At 34.3% G+C, this 19,337-nt stretch overlaps 1 protein-coding gene across 5 annotated transcripts in view; it reads right to left on the bottom strand.

The window, feature by feature from the left end:
* Cnksr2 (connector enhancer of kinase suppressor of Ras 2) overlaps window positions 1-19,337 on the bottom strand; it is a 246,628-nt gene that overhangs the window by 177,449 nt on the left and 49,842 nt on the right. For all 5 annotated transcript variants that reach the window (XM_021153092.3, XM_021153091.3, XM_021153093.3 and 2 more), the window contains exons 2-4: window positions 13,351-13,514; window positions 10,184-10,386; window positions 7,300-7,387 (exon numbers count right to left, since the gene is read on the bottom strand). In XM_021153092.3, coding sequence (XP_021008751.1) covers window positions 7,300-7,387; window positions 10,184-10,386; window positions 13,351-13,514 — 455 coding nt within the window. The remainder of the gene's footprint in view (window positions 1-7,299; window positions 7,388-10,183; window positions 10,387-13,350; window positions 13,515-19,337) is intronic.

The following is a 19,337-nucleotide window of genomic DNA, read 5'->3' as shown; positions in this document are numbered from 1 at the left end:
ATGAAAAAAGGAAAATATGCAGCTCTTAATGATCAAAGATAATGAAACTTTCTTATGCCTGTGTACTTCTATCTATTCTAACATTCTCATTACACATAAGCCTTTGAAAGATACAATTGTACATATATTTAGCATACTATCAACTTTGAAAATTCCACTTTTATATCTGCATCCAGATAAAATCTTCAAGTTATTTTACTACTATCTCTAATACTTCTATTATCTGATTTTTGATCAGATAATATTATCAGACTTTTGATTATGATAAACAGAAAAGATATAAATAATGCTTCTTAATAATTAAAGCTGCTGGAGAAAATTTAAAGGAAAAATATTACATGAAATGAATTAAATTATTAGTTTAAATAGAAAGGAAAAATAGAACCAAATTTCATACCATCTGAGTATGCAAAGCTAGTATAATTCATATTGCTTAAAAATTATATATAAAGCTTGCCCTGGTTTTTGGTCTGAAATGCCCCAGTTTCTATACCAAGAGCTCCAATTCAATTTTCAGGTCACCTAGAATGTCTGATTCATGAAGGCTTAAACACTAACCCTGAGCATGCAGCAGAAGTATTTAAAGCTGTGACTGAAATGACTATGAGAGTACTCTGGCATGAACTAAAGAATATACTCTGCCTATTCAAGCACAACTTAGATGGCCATTTTATATCTCTCCATGTATGTAATGAAAGTTTGATTTTTACTATCACCTTTAAAACACACATTTTATATGACTATTATAAATGTACCACTAAAATTAATGTGTGTGTTCAAATCTAGGTGATTTATAAATGTATGAGTGGCAAGTTCTTATATGACAAACATTAATTTCTGCATTACATTTTAAGTGTGGATGTTTTAAGAAATATTCCAGAATACTAAGTATGTATATGTACATTAAAATATAAAGATGTCCTAAACTAAACCAAATTATTTTTAATTCTTTTTTCAAGACAGAGTCTTACTACATAGCTGTGGCTATACTGGAACTCACTATGTGGACAAGGCTGGCCTCAAACTCACACCTATCCACCTGCTTCTGGTGGCACTAAAGGCATGTGACACTATGCCTGGCTTCCAATTTATTTTTTTAAATCACTCATTTTAGAAAATTTAAAAATTTTTCACAACTATTCAACAGCAAAATTAAGCAGACTACCAGTCTTTTGAACTTTAAAAATTTTCTAGGGGGCTGGTGAGATGGCTCAGTGGGTAAGAGCACCCGACTGCTCTTCCGAAGGTCCAGAGTTCAAATCCCAGCAACCACATGGTGGCTCACAACCATCCGCAACGAGATCTGGCGCCCTCTTCTGGAGTGTCTGAAGACAGCTACAATGTACTTACATATAATAAATAAAATCTTAAAAAAAAAAAAAAAGAAAATTTAAAAATTTTTCACAACTATTCAACAGCAAAATTAAGCAGAGTACCAGTCTTTTGAACTTCTGATGAAGCAAGAAACTAGCTCAGTTTAAGTGTTTTCAGTCTCTTTTGCTATATAATCCTAATAGCCATTTATTAAGTTGCTGTGAAATGTTCAAATGTTCACATAAAGCTCTGTAATAATCTAACAAGATAGTTAATGATACAGTTTTACAGATAAATAACATCGAAGATCTGAGGTAATTTATCCAAGTGTATATACCATTCTTCAAAAGCATATTTAGGACAATTAAGCTCAGATGTTCTTTCATGTCTAATCCTACCACAGTATTTTATTATAAAATATGAGAGGTAAGTTATAGAAAGTCTTCATGAAAAATATAAAGGTGGTGATTTCATGTACATGGAATATGATTAAGTAGACTATGACAGATATTGCTAATAATTTTACAGGCATTTTTCCCTTAATAAATCATTGATATAATTTTTAAAATCAATTCTTAAGTACAATTTTTACAAAGTTCTTTAAGTGTTTAAAAATGGATGCTCTAAAAATGTAAACCACAAATTATAATTCACTGCCATAAAAGTTATAATCTTCTCACAAGCTTGAGTAAAATCCTCAAACTAAATAGATAAAAGTAGTTAAATACCAATAGGAGTATTTAAAAAGATGTATACTTGACATGTTTGTTTATAATTTTACTTTCAAAATCATAATTGTATAATAGTAAATATAAATTTTTAGTTTCAATTTTATATAAAAGCTATTGTAAGTTAACAAAATGTCTACAAAGCACAAATACGTAATTTAAGTGAGACTGCTTGCCAAAATAAAAACATTCTTCAATGTGACTATTTAAAGGGTATCAACAAAATAATACCCTTTTCTTTTCTTAAATATGTATTGATAATGAAGTGAATAACTATGCAAAAAAAATCAGAAAACAATTCCAAGTAAAATCATATTGCCAGGAATTGAATTTTTAAAGAAAGTTTTCACTCCAAATTTAACAACTGAAAATGATTTTATGTGTTTTACAACACTTGAAATTATTCTCTCAGCATATAAATCAAATATAACAGTAAATGTTTGCTAAGAAAACTAAAAACACGAATGGGAGAAAAATACTTGTAAATTTATGATTTTAACTCCAATTCTGTTATCTGTCTCTTGTCCAACCTCCTTTTAGACTCCTCTTGTTCTTCACTGGACACTGAGGTCCATGGTAAAATCTCATCTATTTGATCCTTCTGTTAACTTCGAGCTAGATATTATGATTACAATTGTAGCAGCCATGACATGAATCATCCAGTATGGAATGATTTAACAGAGCTAGCTGGGTTACATTCCCCTGACAAACTGCTTTCATCCTTGTCCCTTGTTCCAAGTATTTTCAACCTCATCAAAGCGTTACCTTTCAAAATGACACTTCTGTGCTCATTTCTTAATTAGTGACAATCTCAGTTTTTGTGTCTCATGAAGGGAATATTAAAATGGTACAGTAGAATTATTTTAGGTTATGCTGATACCCACGAAGACAGGCATCATGGCAATTATTTCAATTCTGACAAGAAGTGCGTGGGTACCTGTCTCATTTTTCGGATTCAGTTGCTGACAGGGCTCTGAAAGAAGCTTTAGTTCTTACAGTTAAGATTTTTTAAAACAAGTTCCCCCATTTTCTTGAGTGTTTTAATAACAAATTTCATGATGGGGAAAATACCTTTAAAAGCTTCAAACATCCCAACTCGACTAAACACAGAATATGTAAAAAGTGACATAGACTATATTAGAGTAAGTAAATATTCCAAATGGAGATTTCCAAAAGAAGAAATTTGCAGTGCCTTTTCTCCCTAATTTTAATATTATTGGAAATAGAAGTGTTCAATATCAATAAGAATTTTCCACTAGTACCACCCTTTTGTGTTAAAGTGAGAAAAGCCATTTGTGACAGTTTATTTTTAGATATTGACCATCTCATCTTGCTGCAAAGGGAATAAAAATAATTAAAGTTGAGTGAAAAACAATTTTAAGCACAGCATATTTCAAAGCATAAAACTGTTCAGATGAGATTTCTTGAAAGCCTGGTAATAAATGCATGCCCTAGATATTTTTAAAGTCCATACCTTACTTAGTCAAATTTGCCTTTTTTAAGTGGCAGCAAAAGTTTAATATTTATGTATCCCATATTACTCCAAATAAAATTTTGATTAATATAAACACATACACATACACGCATATATATAATAGAAAATTAGACAATGTGTTAGATGTTAACTATATGAAATTTATTTTAAAATGTAACTTCAGTGTTTGTTTATGATAGGTTCCTTTTTCAAATATTCCTTCTTTGCTGATAGCTTAAATTCACTTTTGGAATTTGTAAAATATAGAAAAGTAAGGTCTGCACATAGATTCACTACCAAGAAACAAACAATTAAGTATTTTATTTCATGATTTTATCTATCAGTCCACATTCCTATTGGTACTGTGGGCAACAATAGAATACAGAGCTCAAAAAACATTAGATAGTATCACTTACAGTAGAAAAACAATATAGCATTTCAAAGATAATTTTTGTCTACTAATATATAATTTTTCTCTAAAACAGTGGTTCTTAACCTTCCTAATGCTGTGACCAACTAATACCGTTCCTCATGTTGTGGTGACTCCAACCATAAGATTATTTTGTTACTACTTTATAATTGTAATTTTGCAGCTATTAAGGATTATAATGTAAATATCTGATATGAAAGATACATTTTGTTAGCATTAGGAATCTGCTTGGTGTTTCAGAAAAGTGTTTATGCTAGCCTGGAATATGGTTACGAGGGTAAAATAATCATTTACTTTTCCTTTTTATAGCAATAAGGACTGAAGAAGTGTCATATTCAAACACAACAAGTGCTCTATCACTGACCTATGTCATCAATCCCAACAAGCTTATTGTAACTAATGAAGAGAAATTTAAAGTGATGGAAGTCTTTGAGTTGTTGTTGTTGTTGTTTTTTGAGTTTGGAGAAGAAAATTCTTATTTTCTTGCTGAAATCAGGGTAAAATTACATAGTCAGAAACCTGACTGCACATTTCTGCTTATGTCAGAGATTTCCATTTCTAACACAGAAACTATGTCTAAGTAAGTCTTTTAATATGAATAACAGGAACAGAATGGAAACATTCTCACAGGAGAGTTAACAAAAATGAGTAATGCTAATTTCCCTTTTGATTTTTCATTATCAAAATACAAATGAGCATAAGCTGGCCATAGAGATTAATTCTGCTCAGTCAATTTATTTTTAACAAATAGTATATATCAAATAAGAAAGACACTATTTCTATATTCAAGGACTTGATCGTGTAATGAAACTAAGATAATTGTTGTTCACAGAAGGCTTTAACTGCCCCAGAAGCTATGTGAAATGCTATGCATAGGAAGATGAGAAACTCTACATCTGCTCATGCAACAGTGACTATGCATCAGAAAGGGGACAAGAGAGAATAATATAATTAACTAGTCTAATAGTGTACAGAAAAAAGGAAAACAACAAATATGTGGGAAACTAGAAGACCAAGAGCAAGGTGTTGCATTTCATTTTAACTATATCAGGAACAAAATTACAATAAAGATTCAATATACAGAGAAGACACAAACACTTGTAGGAAATCAGAAAAACTTCATAAATGAAGTAGCATTTCTCAAATACCTTGAAGGATAGGGTATGATTTTAATAAGGCAGAGATGAAAGATATAAAAAGGGCATATTGTGCAGAGGTATCATAAGACAAATGGCTAGTGATAGTTTCTCTATGTGAGTTAGAGGACAGCTAATACACATGGGAGTTCTTGAAGATCAAAAGGAACTTATGCTGGAACATCATGTTAGCTCCTTTGAAACTCAAAAAAGGAAGTTAGCAATTCATTTGAAAATAAAAAAAATTGGCTTACATTTGTAATAACTAATTCAATGGTGATCAATTCTGCACTTATAGAAAGCCTAAAACTAGATGTCATATCGTTATTTGTTAATATGAGTTTGCATTTGATGTTTCCTTTAAGGAATTACAGAGCTAAGTACAAATTGGGGCAAGAAAATAACCAAGAACAAAAGATCTTGTTCTAAAATAAAGATGACACATCAAACAGGACATGTGATGGGAAAATGAGAATCAGGTAAAAGTAGTTGTGACAAATGTCAAGAGTTACTGAGTTTTAAAATACAGAAGTAGGTAACGTGGAAGCAAAATGTCCTAAGAGGGCACACCATTAACCTTTAAACAAAGTATATATGGTGGGTGGAGGGTACAGAAAGTCCTTCTGTGTTCTTAGTACGTCTGGAGTTATTTCAGTAATTTTATGTTTGGTCAAGACAGAATGTACTTAAAGTTCAGCCTATAAATTAATCTCTTCTCTAGTCTACTTAATATTTCCTGACTTCTCAGTAGCAAAGCTTAAACCCATCACTACCTTATAAAGAGATGTTTAAAGAGTTGTTGAGCAAAACAACTAAGCTGCTGAAATTTTCTATTGAGAATACCAACAGGTCTTTGAGGTCAACATGAGAATGAGTATGCTTTAGATAAAGTATGATGAGGAGTCACACTATAACTGACTAGGCCATAAGTGAAAATATTAAGAACTTAAATTGTAGCCGGGCGTGGTGGCACATGCCTTTAATCCCAGCACTCGGGAGGCAGAAGCAGACGGATTTCTGAGTTCGAGGCCAGCCTGGTCTACAAAGTGAGTTCCAGGACAGCCAGAGCTACACAGAGAAACCCTGTCTCAAAACACCAAAAAAAAAAAAAAAAAAAAAAAAGAACTTAAATTGTGAGATATATGATGCAAAAATATCTACATGATAGAACAATAGTATATGAAGTTAATAACTGCATTAATAAAATGTCCTATTTCTTTGAGGAATTATAAACAATATAACAACCTGAGAGCTATGGGAGATAATCATGGACAGGTGTCACAAAGATACATTAGATCACAATTTTTTTAGTTTATCCAATAATTTTTGCATCATTATACATTGTCCCCTTTCCTTACACTTAAATCATTGGATAATGGTACCCCGAAAAAGACGCAGTGGCAATAGGATGTCATCAGACTTATGGAGAGTTGTAGCTATACAAACATCAGACATACTTTATTTGATTCAAATACTTTTCTGTTGATCTACTAGTAAATTTGTTCAGTATCTGTCATTTCTCATTGTTTTATAAAAGAATTGATTTAAACATTTATACTAGTTGTTACACTCCTGAAGGCACTTGATTTTGGTATCTCTAGCTTAGTTTTCAGTGAAAAATAGCTCAGGCAATTGGGTTATTATAAAAAACTGTCAGATATATTTATTTGTTTATTTGTACACACAAAGTGAAACTATTAATATCAGAGCAAAAATCTGAAATTGTTATCTGAAGTGAGTGATGTAATTTTGTGAAAGTGATATCAGTTTAGAAATCCCATTGACCATGAGACTGATAAACATAGCATAAAAATAATGAAGCTAAGCATGCCAATTCATTTTTATAACTTTTATTAGTAAAACTTATGATACATTCATACTTTAACAATAAATTATTTGCTTTTAAAGAACCATTTGCTAGGGGCTGGAGAAAAGGATCAGTGGTTAAGGACATGAGCTGCTCTAACAGAGGACTAGGGTTCAATTCCCAGCACCCACAAACATCTATAACTCTAGTTTTAGACGGGATCCAACCTTCTTCAGGCCTCTAGAGGCATCAAGCATGCACATGGTGCACAAATATACACACAGGCAAAACATTCATACATGTAGCAATAAAATAAAAATGAAGGTTAAAGAAATTGAAGAACCATTGGCCCATTTTTGAAATATAAAATAGCTAGTAATTTAACAAAAGAAAATCTTGTCAGTTAATACCTGTTGCACAATTGTTGTTAATTCCAAGCAGAGCTGTATGACGTTATTTCTTGTGACTGAATAGTCTGTCACAGCAGCAAATGGTGACCTATAAAAGGAAAAGTAAGGCTGTGATTAGTAAGAACAGCTTTTGAAAATCACCAAAATAAAATAGCATAACATACTATTTTGAACAATAATGAAATGAATTGTTCTTAAGCTTACATCTTGATAAAACACAATATTTGGGATGCATTTAAATAAAATGAATGAAATTAAAATTAATTAAATTTTAGAAATATAATATTTTCTTTCTATAAAATTTCTGTTTGTAAATTTCTTTACAGTTCTTTGATACATTTTTCAAGGACTAACTACATTGAATAAAAAACAGCAAAAAAGAAAAGCAGTATTTTATTATTTACTTTCCAAAGAAAGTTAATATCTTATATATATTTACTTGAAATACTCATAATTAAAGGCCATCAATATTAATAAACCAATGGTTTACTAAATGTAAATTACTATCCTAATTGTGGTATACATACTAATTTAATATTCACAGTAACTCTTATAAAAGAAGAAAAATGAAGGCAGGTAAATGTTTAGTGACTTGTCTAGGTCACAGACTGAGTGAGTGGAGAAGCCAGTGTTCACACCCAGATGTCTAAGTCCAGAGTCCACAGTCACAAAGACCCTGATTTCATAATCTACCACAAACTTTATTCTACCTAATATCTCAGCAACATATACCCATAACTATCCTTTTTCCTTCAAATTCTTTGTTCCTTTGCTCCACGGCACTACATTCATATAAATTTCTTCTATGCTGCTTACACTTCCATATTTTTTCATGAGCTAAACTTTCATTTTTGTTTTTTGAGACAGAGTTTCTCTGTATAACCCTGGCTGTCCTGGAACTTTATTTGTAGACCAGGCTGGCCTCCATCTCAGAGATCCACCTGCCTCTGCCTCCCAAGTGCTGGGATCAAAGGCGTGCGCCACCACTGCCTGGCATGAGCTGAACTTCTGTCCATTTTTTAATTGTTGTTGATCCACAGGGATCATCTCTTATTCCATAGCTCTCCATTCCCTTAAAAATCTCTCTACGAAATAGAAAGTGTAGTCTGAATAACCATGGTATCAGTGAGGAAAGTAGAAGAAACATCCTTGCTGTCTTGAACTACCTATCATGTAAAGAACAGTTAATAAGAACTAGTTCATAATTAAAGTCATATAGCATGTTATGAAGTTGTAAGTATTTTGAAAAATCAAGTGGGAAAATGACAATATATTCTAATATTTTCCTTCCATCTCCTATTCAATAGTGGGTTTGCCTATTTTGATTATTCACTGGGTCAGCCAAGTCAGACAGTCTTATTGATCACAAGTATCTGTAGAGAGAACATCTTGTGTATTGTATGGAAGCATTACCTGTCAATTAAAAAGCCTATGGCATATGGCTTAGGCAGGAAATAGAAGGTGGGACATTGGAGGAGAAAGAATTCTGGGAGAGACGGAGGAGGAGAGATGAAGAGAGGAATGCATGGTGCCTGAGCATACATAACCAGTCACGTGGCAGAATGTAGGCTAGGATAAATGGGATATTTTAAGTTATACCTGGTCAGACAAGAGCCTAGCTATATGGCCAAGGTTTTTGTAAATATATATTCAGTCTGTATCTTATTTCTGAGAGCATGGGGCTGGGAGGAAGTTGATGGCTCTTCAGCTCTTACTTGTCCCTATGCAGTATTTATATACTCAAACAACTTAAACATTATTCTATTCTTATCATTGCTTCGCTAATTAAAATATTATAACAGTTTGTATTTTAAAATAACTTGGTAGGTTAGCCAATGTCAAGTAGTTATTTCCAAACACATATACATTGAGCAACATTAAATGAACTCATAGTTTTATGTGTGTGCATGTGTGATTAACAATAATTAAAGAACTCATAAAGTTGAGAAGGGCATGGAAAGAGTTGGAGGAAGTGTGTGGGGTAGAACTTATATAAGTACAGCTTCAATATATGAAATTCTCAAAAAGATTAAAAATGCAATTACTTTAAACAACTGATCAATGTAGTTGACATAGGTATAATTAGAACTTTATGTTATAGTATATTAAAATATATTTTATTTATTTATTTTGTCTCAAAAACTAAAATGAAACAAACAAATAAATGTATAAAACCTTTCTTTTATATAAAGGATCTCATTTTTTAAAAGGCCGATTTGTATCTTTTTAATGTTCCTTGGAGGAGACATTTTGGCAAGACTGTAAATTATCAGAAATTCTTAAGAATTATTCAACCACAACACAGGGCAATACCATGAGCTAAGAAAGCAGAGCACTCATTTAGTTTCTTTTTAATTGTGATCCAATTTCATGGTAATATTCAACCAAATAAAAAGGTGTTATGCTTACATTTCATATTATAATTCTTATGCTATGTCATACACAAGACAAATGTACAAAACCAGGGTAGGGAAATTATCTACACATGCTAAAAAATGTAGTAGCTTCTACTTACTCCTTACTTATTAAATAAGATCATTAACACAGGAAGAAAGTAATTCAGGAGAAATCGTTCATTTTGTTCTAACAGGCCATGAGTAACTTTGCTTATAAACCAGCAAAAGTATTTAGTGTTTGACAGCGATAAATTAGTGATTGTATATTTATCTTGATATAAAATTTCATAAAACATTCATATCTACATGCTGTTGACCCAAAACTATTGTGAATCATAATCAAATGTTATCATGGCTTATTAATAAAGTAAAAATTTATTATTTTTGCTTTTCTATTTGCCTAATATTTTTACAAGAAAATATAAAATAATGCTATTGTACAAACCGATGTATATGGGGTTACTTATGAATCATGGAGAAGAGTGTACCTGTCCAACCAAGCAAGAAGACTCTTGGCTGCTCCAATCAGATCCACAACTGAGGTCAAAAAGTCATTTGGTAATTTTCGGCTGGTCCTCCCATCATAATGGCCGCTCCTTCTCCTTCCTGTTATGAAGTTTTGTAGATTTTTGGCAGATGCATTCAACTTGTGAGAAAGTGTTTTTAGATTTTCTGTTTCTAAGCCATAATTCTGAATAATAAAAGAGAAAAATACATCTAACATCAATATTTCCTTTATTTATTAAAAGCTTTTCATCATCCTATGTGATGGCAGTGGGACAATGTTAAAAATTACAAACGAATAAGATAGATTCCTGATTTAGTGGAGCCTATATTCAAATGCCTGATGCTGGTGGATTATAATAAAGATGTGCTAGCTAGTTTTTTTCCAATGTCTTGTGTTTAATACAGTGTTTGATCCAATTTATAATTTTTATTCTTCTCTCATATATTACATCGCAATCATAGCCTCCTCTCCCTCCCTCCACAGCTCCCAGTTACTCTACACCCACCCCATCCACCTCCACTCTCCCCAAGATCCACTTCTCTTCCGTTTCCCTTTAGAAAACAGCAGGCTTCTCAGTGATATCAGCTGAACACTGCATAACAAGATGTAATAAAACAAGGCCCAAAGCTTCCTATCAGTGATGGATGAGGTAACCCAATAGGAAGAAAAGGGTCCCAAAAGCAGGCAAAAAAATCAGAGATACCCTCTCTCCCACGGTTAGGAGCTAGTTTTTATGTCAACTTGACACAAGTTTGTCATCTGAGAGGAGTAAACATCAATTGAGAAAATGCTTCCATAAGACCTGGATATATGCAGGGAAGTGTGTAAGACATTTCATTAATTAGTGATCTATATGGAAAATCCTAGCCCATTGTAAGTGGTGCTATCCCTTTGCCAGTGGTCCTGGGTTCTGTTAGAAAGTAGTCTAAGTAAGCCAGTGAAGAACAAACTAGTAAACAAGACTCCTTCATGGCCTCTGCAGTAGCTCCTTTCCAGGTTTCTGCCTTGTTTGAGTTTCTGCCCTGAATTCTTTCAATGAAAGACCGTGATATGGAAACAAAAACAAAATAATAACCCTGTCCTTCCTAAGTTACTTTTAGTCAGTGTTTCATCACAGCAATGGAAATCCTAACCAAGATAGGTGTTACTGAAAGGATTTCTTTAAGAAAATATAAGCTTGTTCATGAGTCATTCTTAATTTCTTTCTTTGTTCTATTTTATTACCTCTTTGTTCATATATTTGGCTACTAACATGGGCAAGGAACAAGTCATAATTTAGAACTAACACAACACAGTCTAGTCTTAATGGATTAGAACTACATTCATGCAAGTCTTCTATTTTAATTATTTGCATGTGAAATGTTATGGATGAAAGAAATGAAGGAAATCAAGTTGGCTATAGCCATATTAGTGGCAAATTCTCATCTAATGAAAAATTCAACATTATTTCAATTTGAATGTACAAAATTCCATATGTCTCAGGCCACTACAAGGAGGCAGAGTTACTGAGTGTACTGGCTAGTTTTGTGTCAACTTGACACAGCTGGAGTTATCACAGAGAAAGGAGCTTCAGTTGAGGAAATGCCTCCATGAGATCCAACTGTAAGGCATTTCCTCAATTAGTGATCAAGGGGGAAAGGCCCCTTGTGGGTGGGACCATCTCTGGGCTGGTAGTCTTGGGTTCTATAAGAGAGCAGGCTGAGCAAGCCAGGGGAAGCAAGCCAGTAAAGAACATCCGTCCATGGCCTCTGCATCAGCTCCTGCTTTCTGACCTGCTTGAGTTCCAGTCCTGAATTCCTTTGGTGATGAACAGCAGTACGGATGTGTAAGCCGAATAAACCCTTTCCTCCCCAACTTGTTTCTTGGTCATGATGTTTGTGCAGGAATAGAAACCCTGACTAAGACACTGAGCTTTAAGCAAACTATGGCTACAGTATAATGATTTGTTGACAAGTTATCTGTAACTAGTTTGAGATAATATTCAAATTCTGGTTATAAAATTACATACATTGTCTTTATATCGGTATAATTGGAAGAATTTAAAACCATTCCAGTTAGTTTTACCTTAGTTAATCTGGAAAAAAATCTATAGCTATATCTAATATCAGAATGTCTACCACATTACCATAAGCTTAGAGAAAGCTTAGTTTGATATTGATTTTTCTTGTTTTATTATGCATTGTTCATTAACTAAAGAAAGTGACCATATAGTGTACTGTAGTTTATTTTTACTGATTATGTGTGGAAATAAAATCTAAATAATTTTGTTTAAATTTCTTAAAAACAAGATTACTTAATATTTCAAATGTTATAAGCAGTGGATTTAACAAGTGACTACATATAATTGTGTATGAAAAGCACCACAATTAAAACTTCCCTTAGCCAAAAGCTGGCTCTGTCCACTCCTGGCATTGGATGAGCTAGCCAACGCAGGGCTACAAAGCTTGTGTTGGGGTGGTGTGGGAGAGCTGGTGAGCTGAGCAACTCAGATACCTCCCAGGCCCACACCCAGGGGTAGAAGTTAGCCCACCTCAACATCTACCCCATCTATGAACTGCTGGACCATGTGAAGGTGCTGTTCCTAAAGATCCAAAGCTGCAGGATCTCCATGACCCAGGGCAACAACAGCATATCGTAGAGGAGTCCCGGTGAGGATCCAGTATTGATAGTGTAACAGAAGCCCGAGGCTGTGAACCAGATCAATGACTCATTGCAATAAACATTTGCAAGCAAAAAGTGTGGACACACTGTGATATACTACAGCTTCCACAGTGAGATTTGTTTCTCTTAGGCAGAGGTTGTAAGGGTGGGTGGAGGGCAGGTATAAGGGAATTATGAGATGAGGGGGGTTGGTGTGTATGATGTAAAATTCACAAAGAAACAATGAAAAGTTTTAACAAACCCCTTAGTTAAGCTCTAACTTGCTTTTCACATGGTGAAATGTAATATTACTATCTGTCTTTTAAGCCTCTTTCTCATTTAGCATGAATGTAATAAATTTATAGAAGTATACAAACAATATACTTAGTTAAAAATGATAATTTCTCCACCTATATCTAGTTTATAAAAGAGAAGGAAAAAGAAAACTAAGTGGCCAGTGGAAGAGGGCCATTAAATCTCTCCTTTTCTGTCAGTTTCAGTCCTTACCAGTGCACACAAAAGGTCAACTGCCTCCAAGATCAGCTCCTGATGGCCAATACGGCTGACTCCCAGATCTTCTAGCTCCTGATGTGTAATGCGTAGCAGCTGGTCTCCACTGATCTTCTCTCTCTCAAAGTTCTTAATATACTGCTGCAAACAGTCATCAAGACCTACAAAATAAAATTAGAAGGAACAGAATAGAAATAAACCAATCAATGAACAGATGGAAAACAAGCAATAACTTCTCCTATGCCACAACCTGATTCCATTTGGACTTTTCAATCTGCATGTGGGCTATAGATATATTTTCATTGTTAGGTTCCCATTTTTATTTAATCTCTCCTGGTAATTTCTGAAAACATTTATCTATTTTCTAAGTTTTGCTTTCAGACAAATATTGAGAATAATGAATATAAACAGCTACTCCTACTTTCAGAGTTATGTACATCAAACATTTACTTTACAACCATTTCAGAGGGAGAGGGCTCCTTTATTCTACATAAGTGTAATGAATCTGTCTTCCTAGACTCTGGACTTCTGTCTTCTATCACTATAGCACTACTTCAATAATTTCAAAACTAAATAGTCTGTTTCAGCCTATTTCTATTCATGGGTTCCTTTTATATTTAAAATTCCACTATCTTAAAGATTTAAGAAAACCTTTGATTTCCTTCATCTTATGTTTTGTGCCATCCTTTTAAAGCCTAAGTGTTTTTCTTCTTTTTTAAGGTGCAATGAATTCCCTATTTCATTATCATTTGGATTTAACTCAACTTCAGACGTATATAATCACACTGAATTTCATTTTCTTAAAAAATGTTTTTTTCAAATTACCCATGGCAATTAATAAGTGGCTGTTCAGGCTACAGACTGTGCTAGGTTCAATCATCTATGAAGGAGACTGGCACAGATGACTAATTGGAATAATATGATTTGGTCTCTAGAATTTTAGGGGAGGATTATCAAGACAATGAAACAATTATTACAAACTAGATGGTATTGGTTATATCAAAAAGGGAAATACTATTCCACAACAGGTTACATTTTAGCAAATATATGAGTGAGTAAAAATAATAAGCAAGAAGAGAAAAAAAGAGAGATGGTTAAGTCATGTATACTGAAACAAACAAGTCCTATAAGGAAGATACATAGCCCCAAGTGGAAAAAATGTTAGTCCTAAAAGCAGTCTGGTTCCTGACAACATTTAATTATCTTTGTTTTGCTGCATCAAGTGAAATAATTTTACCCCTCACCAATATGCATATAGCAGTGGAGAAAGAAAGAAAAATACTATTGGAAAACCACAAACTAACTCATTATTTAAAGAAAGTTTGACTTATATTAAGAGAATAGCTCATGTTGCTTATGGTTTCTCCTTATGGGTGTTGTTTTCATGGTGGTGAAATAAGACAGCATTGAATGAGCTGAGGCATCTTCAAAGCAGAATATAAGAGAAGAGAGCAGAAAGTGGATACCTGGAAAAAACGGGGCTGTTTGGTTTTCTTTTGTTAAGATGTTGATGCTTGAAAATATATGTTGAAAAGATTTATTCATCTCTAGTGAAACAGAGGGAATAAACAAAAGAGAAATAGAGGAAATAAGGAGACGGTAGGGGCAAATGCAGGTAGAATATGAGTGTAAGAAAGTGAGAGACTCCTAACTATTTAAAGACTACTGTACCAATGTATATGAAGGGTCTTTGGAAATTTTCAAAGTAAAAAGAAATCATGTACACTGGTACTATTCATTACAAATGTATGTTAAGTGCCTTAAGATTCTATACTAAATGTGTGATAGTGTCACAAAGAAAAACATGACTTTTTGATGGCCTAGTCGGCCATCACTGGGAAGAGAGGCCCCTTGGTATTGCAAACTTTATATGCCCCAGTACAGGGGAACGCCAGGGCCAGGAAGCTGGAGTGGGTGGGTTGGGGAGCAAGGTGGGGGAGGGTATAGGGGACTTTCGGGATAGCATTTAAAATGTAAATGAAGAAAATATCTAATAAAAAATTAAAAAAAAGAAAAACAGGATTTTTATTTTGAAAATGAAAATGTTCATGTCATCAACAGAGGGAAGATGAGGAAACTATGAGTCACACACATCCCTGAAGGCTAGTGATAGAAAGGTAACTACAACAGTTCTTAGGAAATGTATTTCTTTAAAGGCTGAGATGGGTATGAAAAATGATTATTATATTTTGATGTATTAAGAAAATTAGTGAAGGAAGCAAAAATATAAATGGGTAGAATGTTCTGGGAAAAATAACATGAGGTCAAAGGTATAATGCACCCGATACCAGAAAGATAGCTACAGAAAACTGCATTATAATGAGAACAAAAAAAATAGTTCAAAAAGAACAAAGTAGTTAGGAAAGACAAGTAATAACTCTAACACAGCATCCCGTTCATACAAGGAATGAAACTACCCTGTATTTGACAATTAAATCATCCGTGATTTTAGACAAACGTGTATTAAAACAATAACAAAAAGAAGCCAGACAGTGAGGAGGGATGAGTAGTAACTTAGAAATTAAAAGGCAAAGAGAATATTCTTCTAGGAGATGATATGGTATTGGTGAGAATGGAGAATAGATAGGGAAGTATCAAATAAGGTCAGGTTCTATTGTTATATCAGTTTTAAAGTTTAAGAAGTTAAAAAGATCAAGGGGAGGGGAAAATGGGGGCAAGACTGTGTGAGGGAAGACTTAGAGGTTGGGCAGTAATGGGGATGTAGAGTGGATAAATAAATGAATGGGGAAAAAAGGAGCAAGATTAAGTAACTCCCTAACTATACACAGTAAGTAACTGACCAGAAAAATCAGGATGAAAAACGGGTCCCAGAGAATTTGAGGTTGGATCTGTTCTGACTCCATTGGACTATATCAGACTATAGAAGATTAAAAACAAAAACAAAACAAAAATACAAAAAAAAAATTCCACCAATAAATTGGATTACCTTCTTGTAAAAGGACAGCATAACGAGGAGAGAAACTATAGTTATTTATATGAGATAAGATAACATTCACTAACAGAACCATACTTTTTCACGCAGGTAAAAAACAATGCTAGTTAAAACTATCGAAGCTTCATTTCTGGGTCTTCAATTCAATTCATCTGGAATAACAAAAAACCTAGGATAGCAAAAACTCTTCTCAAGGATAAAAGAACCTCTGATGGAATCACCGTGCCTGACCTAAAGCTTTACTACAGAGCAATTGTGATAAAAACTGCATGGTACTGGTATAGTGACAGACAAGTAGACCAATGGAATAGAATTGAAGACCCAGAAATGAAGCCACACACCTATGGTCACTTGATCTTCGACAAGGGAGCTAAAACCATCCAGTGGAAGAAAGACAGCATTTTCAACAAATGCTGGCACAACTGGTTGTTATCATGTAGAAGAATACGAATTGATCCATTCCTATCTCCTTGTACTAAGGTCAAATCTAAGTGGATCAAGGAACTTCACATAAAACCAGAGACACTGAAACTTATAGAGGATAAAGTGGGAAAAAGCCTTGAAGATATGGGCACAGGGGAAAAATTCTTGAATAGAACAGCAATGGCTTGTGCTGTAAGATCGAGAATTGACAAGTGGGACCTCATGAAACTGCAAAGCTTCTGCAAGGCAAAAGACACCATCAATAAGACAAAAAGACCACCAACAGATTGGGAAAGGATCTTTACCTATCCTAAATCAGATAAGGGACTAATATCCAATATATATAAAGAACTCAAGAAGGTGGACTCCAGAAAGTCAAATAACCCCATTAAAAAATGGGGCTCAGAACTGAACAAAGAATTCTCACCTGAGGAATACCGAATGGCAGAGAAGCACCTGAAAAAATGTTCAACATCCTTAATCATCAGGGAAATGCAAATCAAAACAACCCTGAGATTCCACCTCACACCAGTCAGAATGGCAAAGATCAAAAATTCAGGTGACAGCAGATGCTGGCGAGGATGTGGAGAAAGAGGAACACTCCTCCATTGTTGGTGGGATTGCAAGCTTGTACAACCACTCTGGAAATCAGTCTGGCGGTTCCTCAGAAAATTGGACCTAGTACTACCGGAGGATCCAGCAATACCTCTCCTGGGCATATATCCAGAAGATGTCCCAACCGGTAAGAAGGACACATGCTCCACTATGTTCATAACATTCTTATTTATAATAGCCAGAAGCTGGAAAGAACCCAGATGCCCCTCAACAGAGGAATGGATACAGAAAATATGGTACATTTACACAATGGAGTACTACTCAGCTATTAAAAAGAATGAATTTATGAAATTCCTAGCCAAATGGATGGACCTGGAGGGCATCATCTTGAGTGAGGTAACACAATCACAAAGGAACTCACACAATATGTATTCACTGATAAGTGGATATTAGCCCAAAAGTTAGGATACCCAAGATATAAGATACAATTTGCTAAACTCATGAAACTGAAGAAGAATGAAGACCAAAGTGTGGACATTGTGCCCCTTCTTAGAATTGGGAACAAAACACCCAGGGAAGGAGTTACAGAGACAAAGTTTGGAGCTGTGATGAAAGGATGGACCATCTAGAGACTGCCATATCCAGGGATCCATCCCATAATCAGCTTCCAAACGCTGACACCATTGCATACACTAGCAAGATTTTGCTGAAAGGACCCAGATATAGCTGTCTCTTGTGAAACTATGCCGGGTCCAAACAAACACTGAAGTGGATGCTCACTGTCAGCTATTGGATGGATCACAGGGCTCCCAATGGAGAAGCTAGAGAAAGTACCCAAGGAGCTAAAGGGATTTGCAACCCTATAGTTGGAACAACATGATGAACTAACCAGTACCCCGGAGCTCTTGTCTCTAGCTGCATATGTATCGAAAGATGGCCTAGTCGGCCATCACTGGAAAGAGAGGCCCATTGGACTTGCAAACTTTATATGCCCCAATACAGGGGAATGCCAGGGACAAAAGAATGGGAATGGGTGGGTAGGGAAGTGGGGGGGGGTATGGGGGACTTTTGGGATAGCATTGGAAATGTAATTGAGGAAAATACGTAATACAAAAAAGAGTTAAAAAATACTAGAAAATTAAAAAAACAAAAAAAAAAACTATCGAAGCTAAATTCCATGCTGGCATATTTTCAGCAAATGAGAAAAACAGAAAGAACCTGACAGACACACATTCTAAAGCTGCATTCAAATAAATGGAAGGTAAAACTGTGTCCCTAGTCCTTAGACAACACTGAAACCAATACAATATATGCTGACTTTGCAAATGCTTCCTTATTTCAGTCAATGCCACCATTCAGTTACCCTTTTGCATAAACACAGTTGCTCTCAAACAAGGAACATATGGATTCTCAAGAAAACCAAATATAATAGAAAGAGGACAACTTTTGTCTAGGCCAGTACCCAATTACTCTGTCCTATTTTATTTTAGACAAAGACTATACTTTCAATAGCTTTCTTTTATTTCCACAGAGCCAATGCTAAGGGACAAATTATTTACATATATTTGTTTGTGTGTTCACTGTGTACCAGGCAGGCACTAATTTAATTACTTTACAAATATTTTCTCATTTAATCATTAAAACAAACTTATTGTGTATCACTCTCTTGATTTTGTAACAAGAAATCGGAAAATCTGGGGCATGCCTAGGATTCTACACCTTATAAAGGGCAAGGTAGTGCCCTAAGGAAAGCTCATTTTCCCTGCTTTTAAATACTACACTGAATTGAGAAGGGAGAAAAAGTAAAAAAGATTGCTTTCAATCCTCCAGAGCAACCATTTTGGTCATACCAGTCATTAATGTCAAAAACATTCACATTTATAATGCTAAAGACCTTGTATTTCTATCAAAAGGATTAATTACATCATTTACATATGCAAAATTCACTAGGACCAGGAAAGTTGAAAGTAAATAACAAAAATATGGTTACCCATATAATGGGAGCTAAAATAACAGTGATACAAACTAGCATATATCAACGAAGAATTCAGAT

This window comes from Mus caroli, unplaced genomic scaffold (genome assembly GCF_978045245.1).
Source record: "Mus caroli unplaced genomic scaffold, Mus_caroli_1 scaffold_5, whole genome shotgun sequence".
NCBI lineage: Eukaryota > Metazoa > Chordata > Mammalia > Rodentia > Muridae > Mus > Mus caroli.
This window is presented reverse-complemented; position numbering and strand designations above follow the sequence as displayed.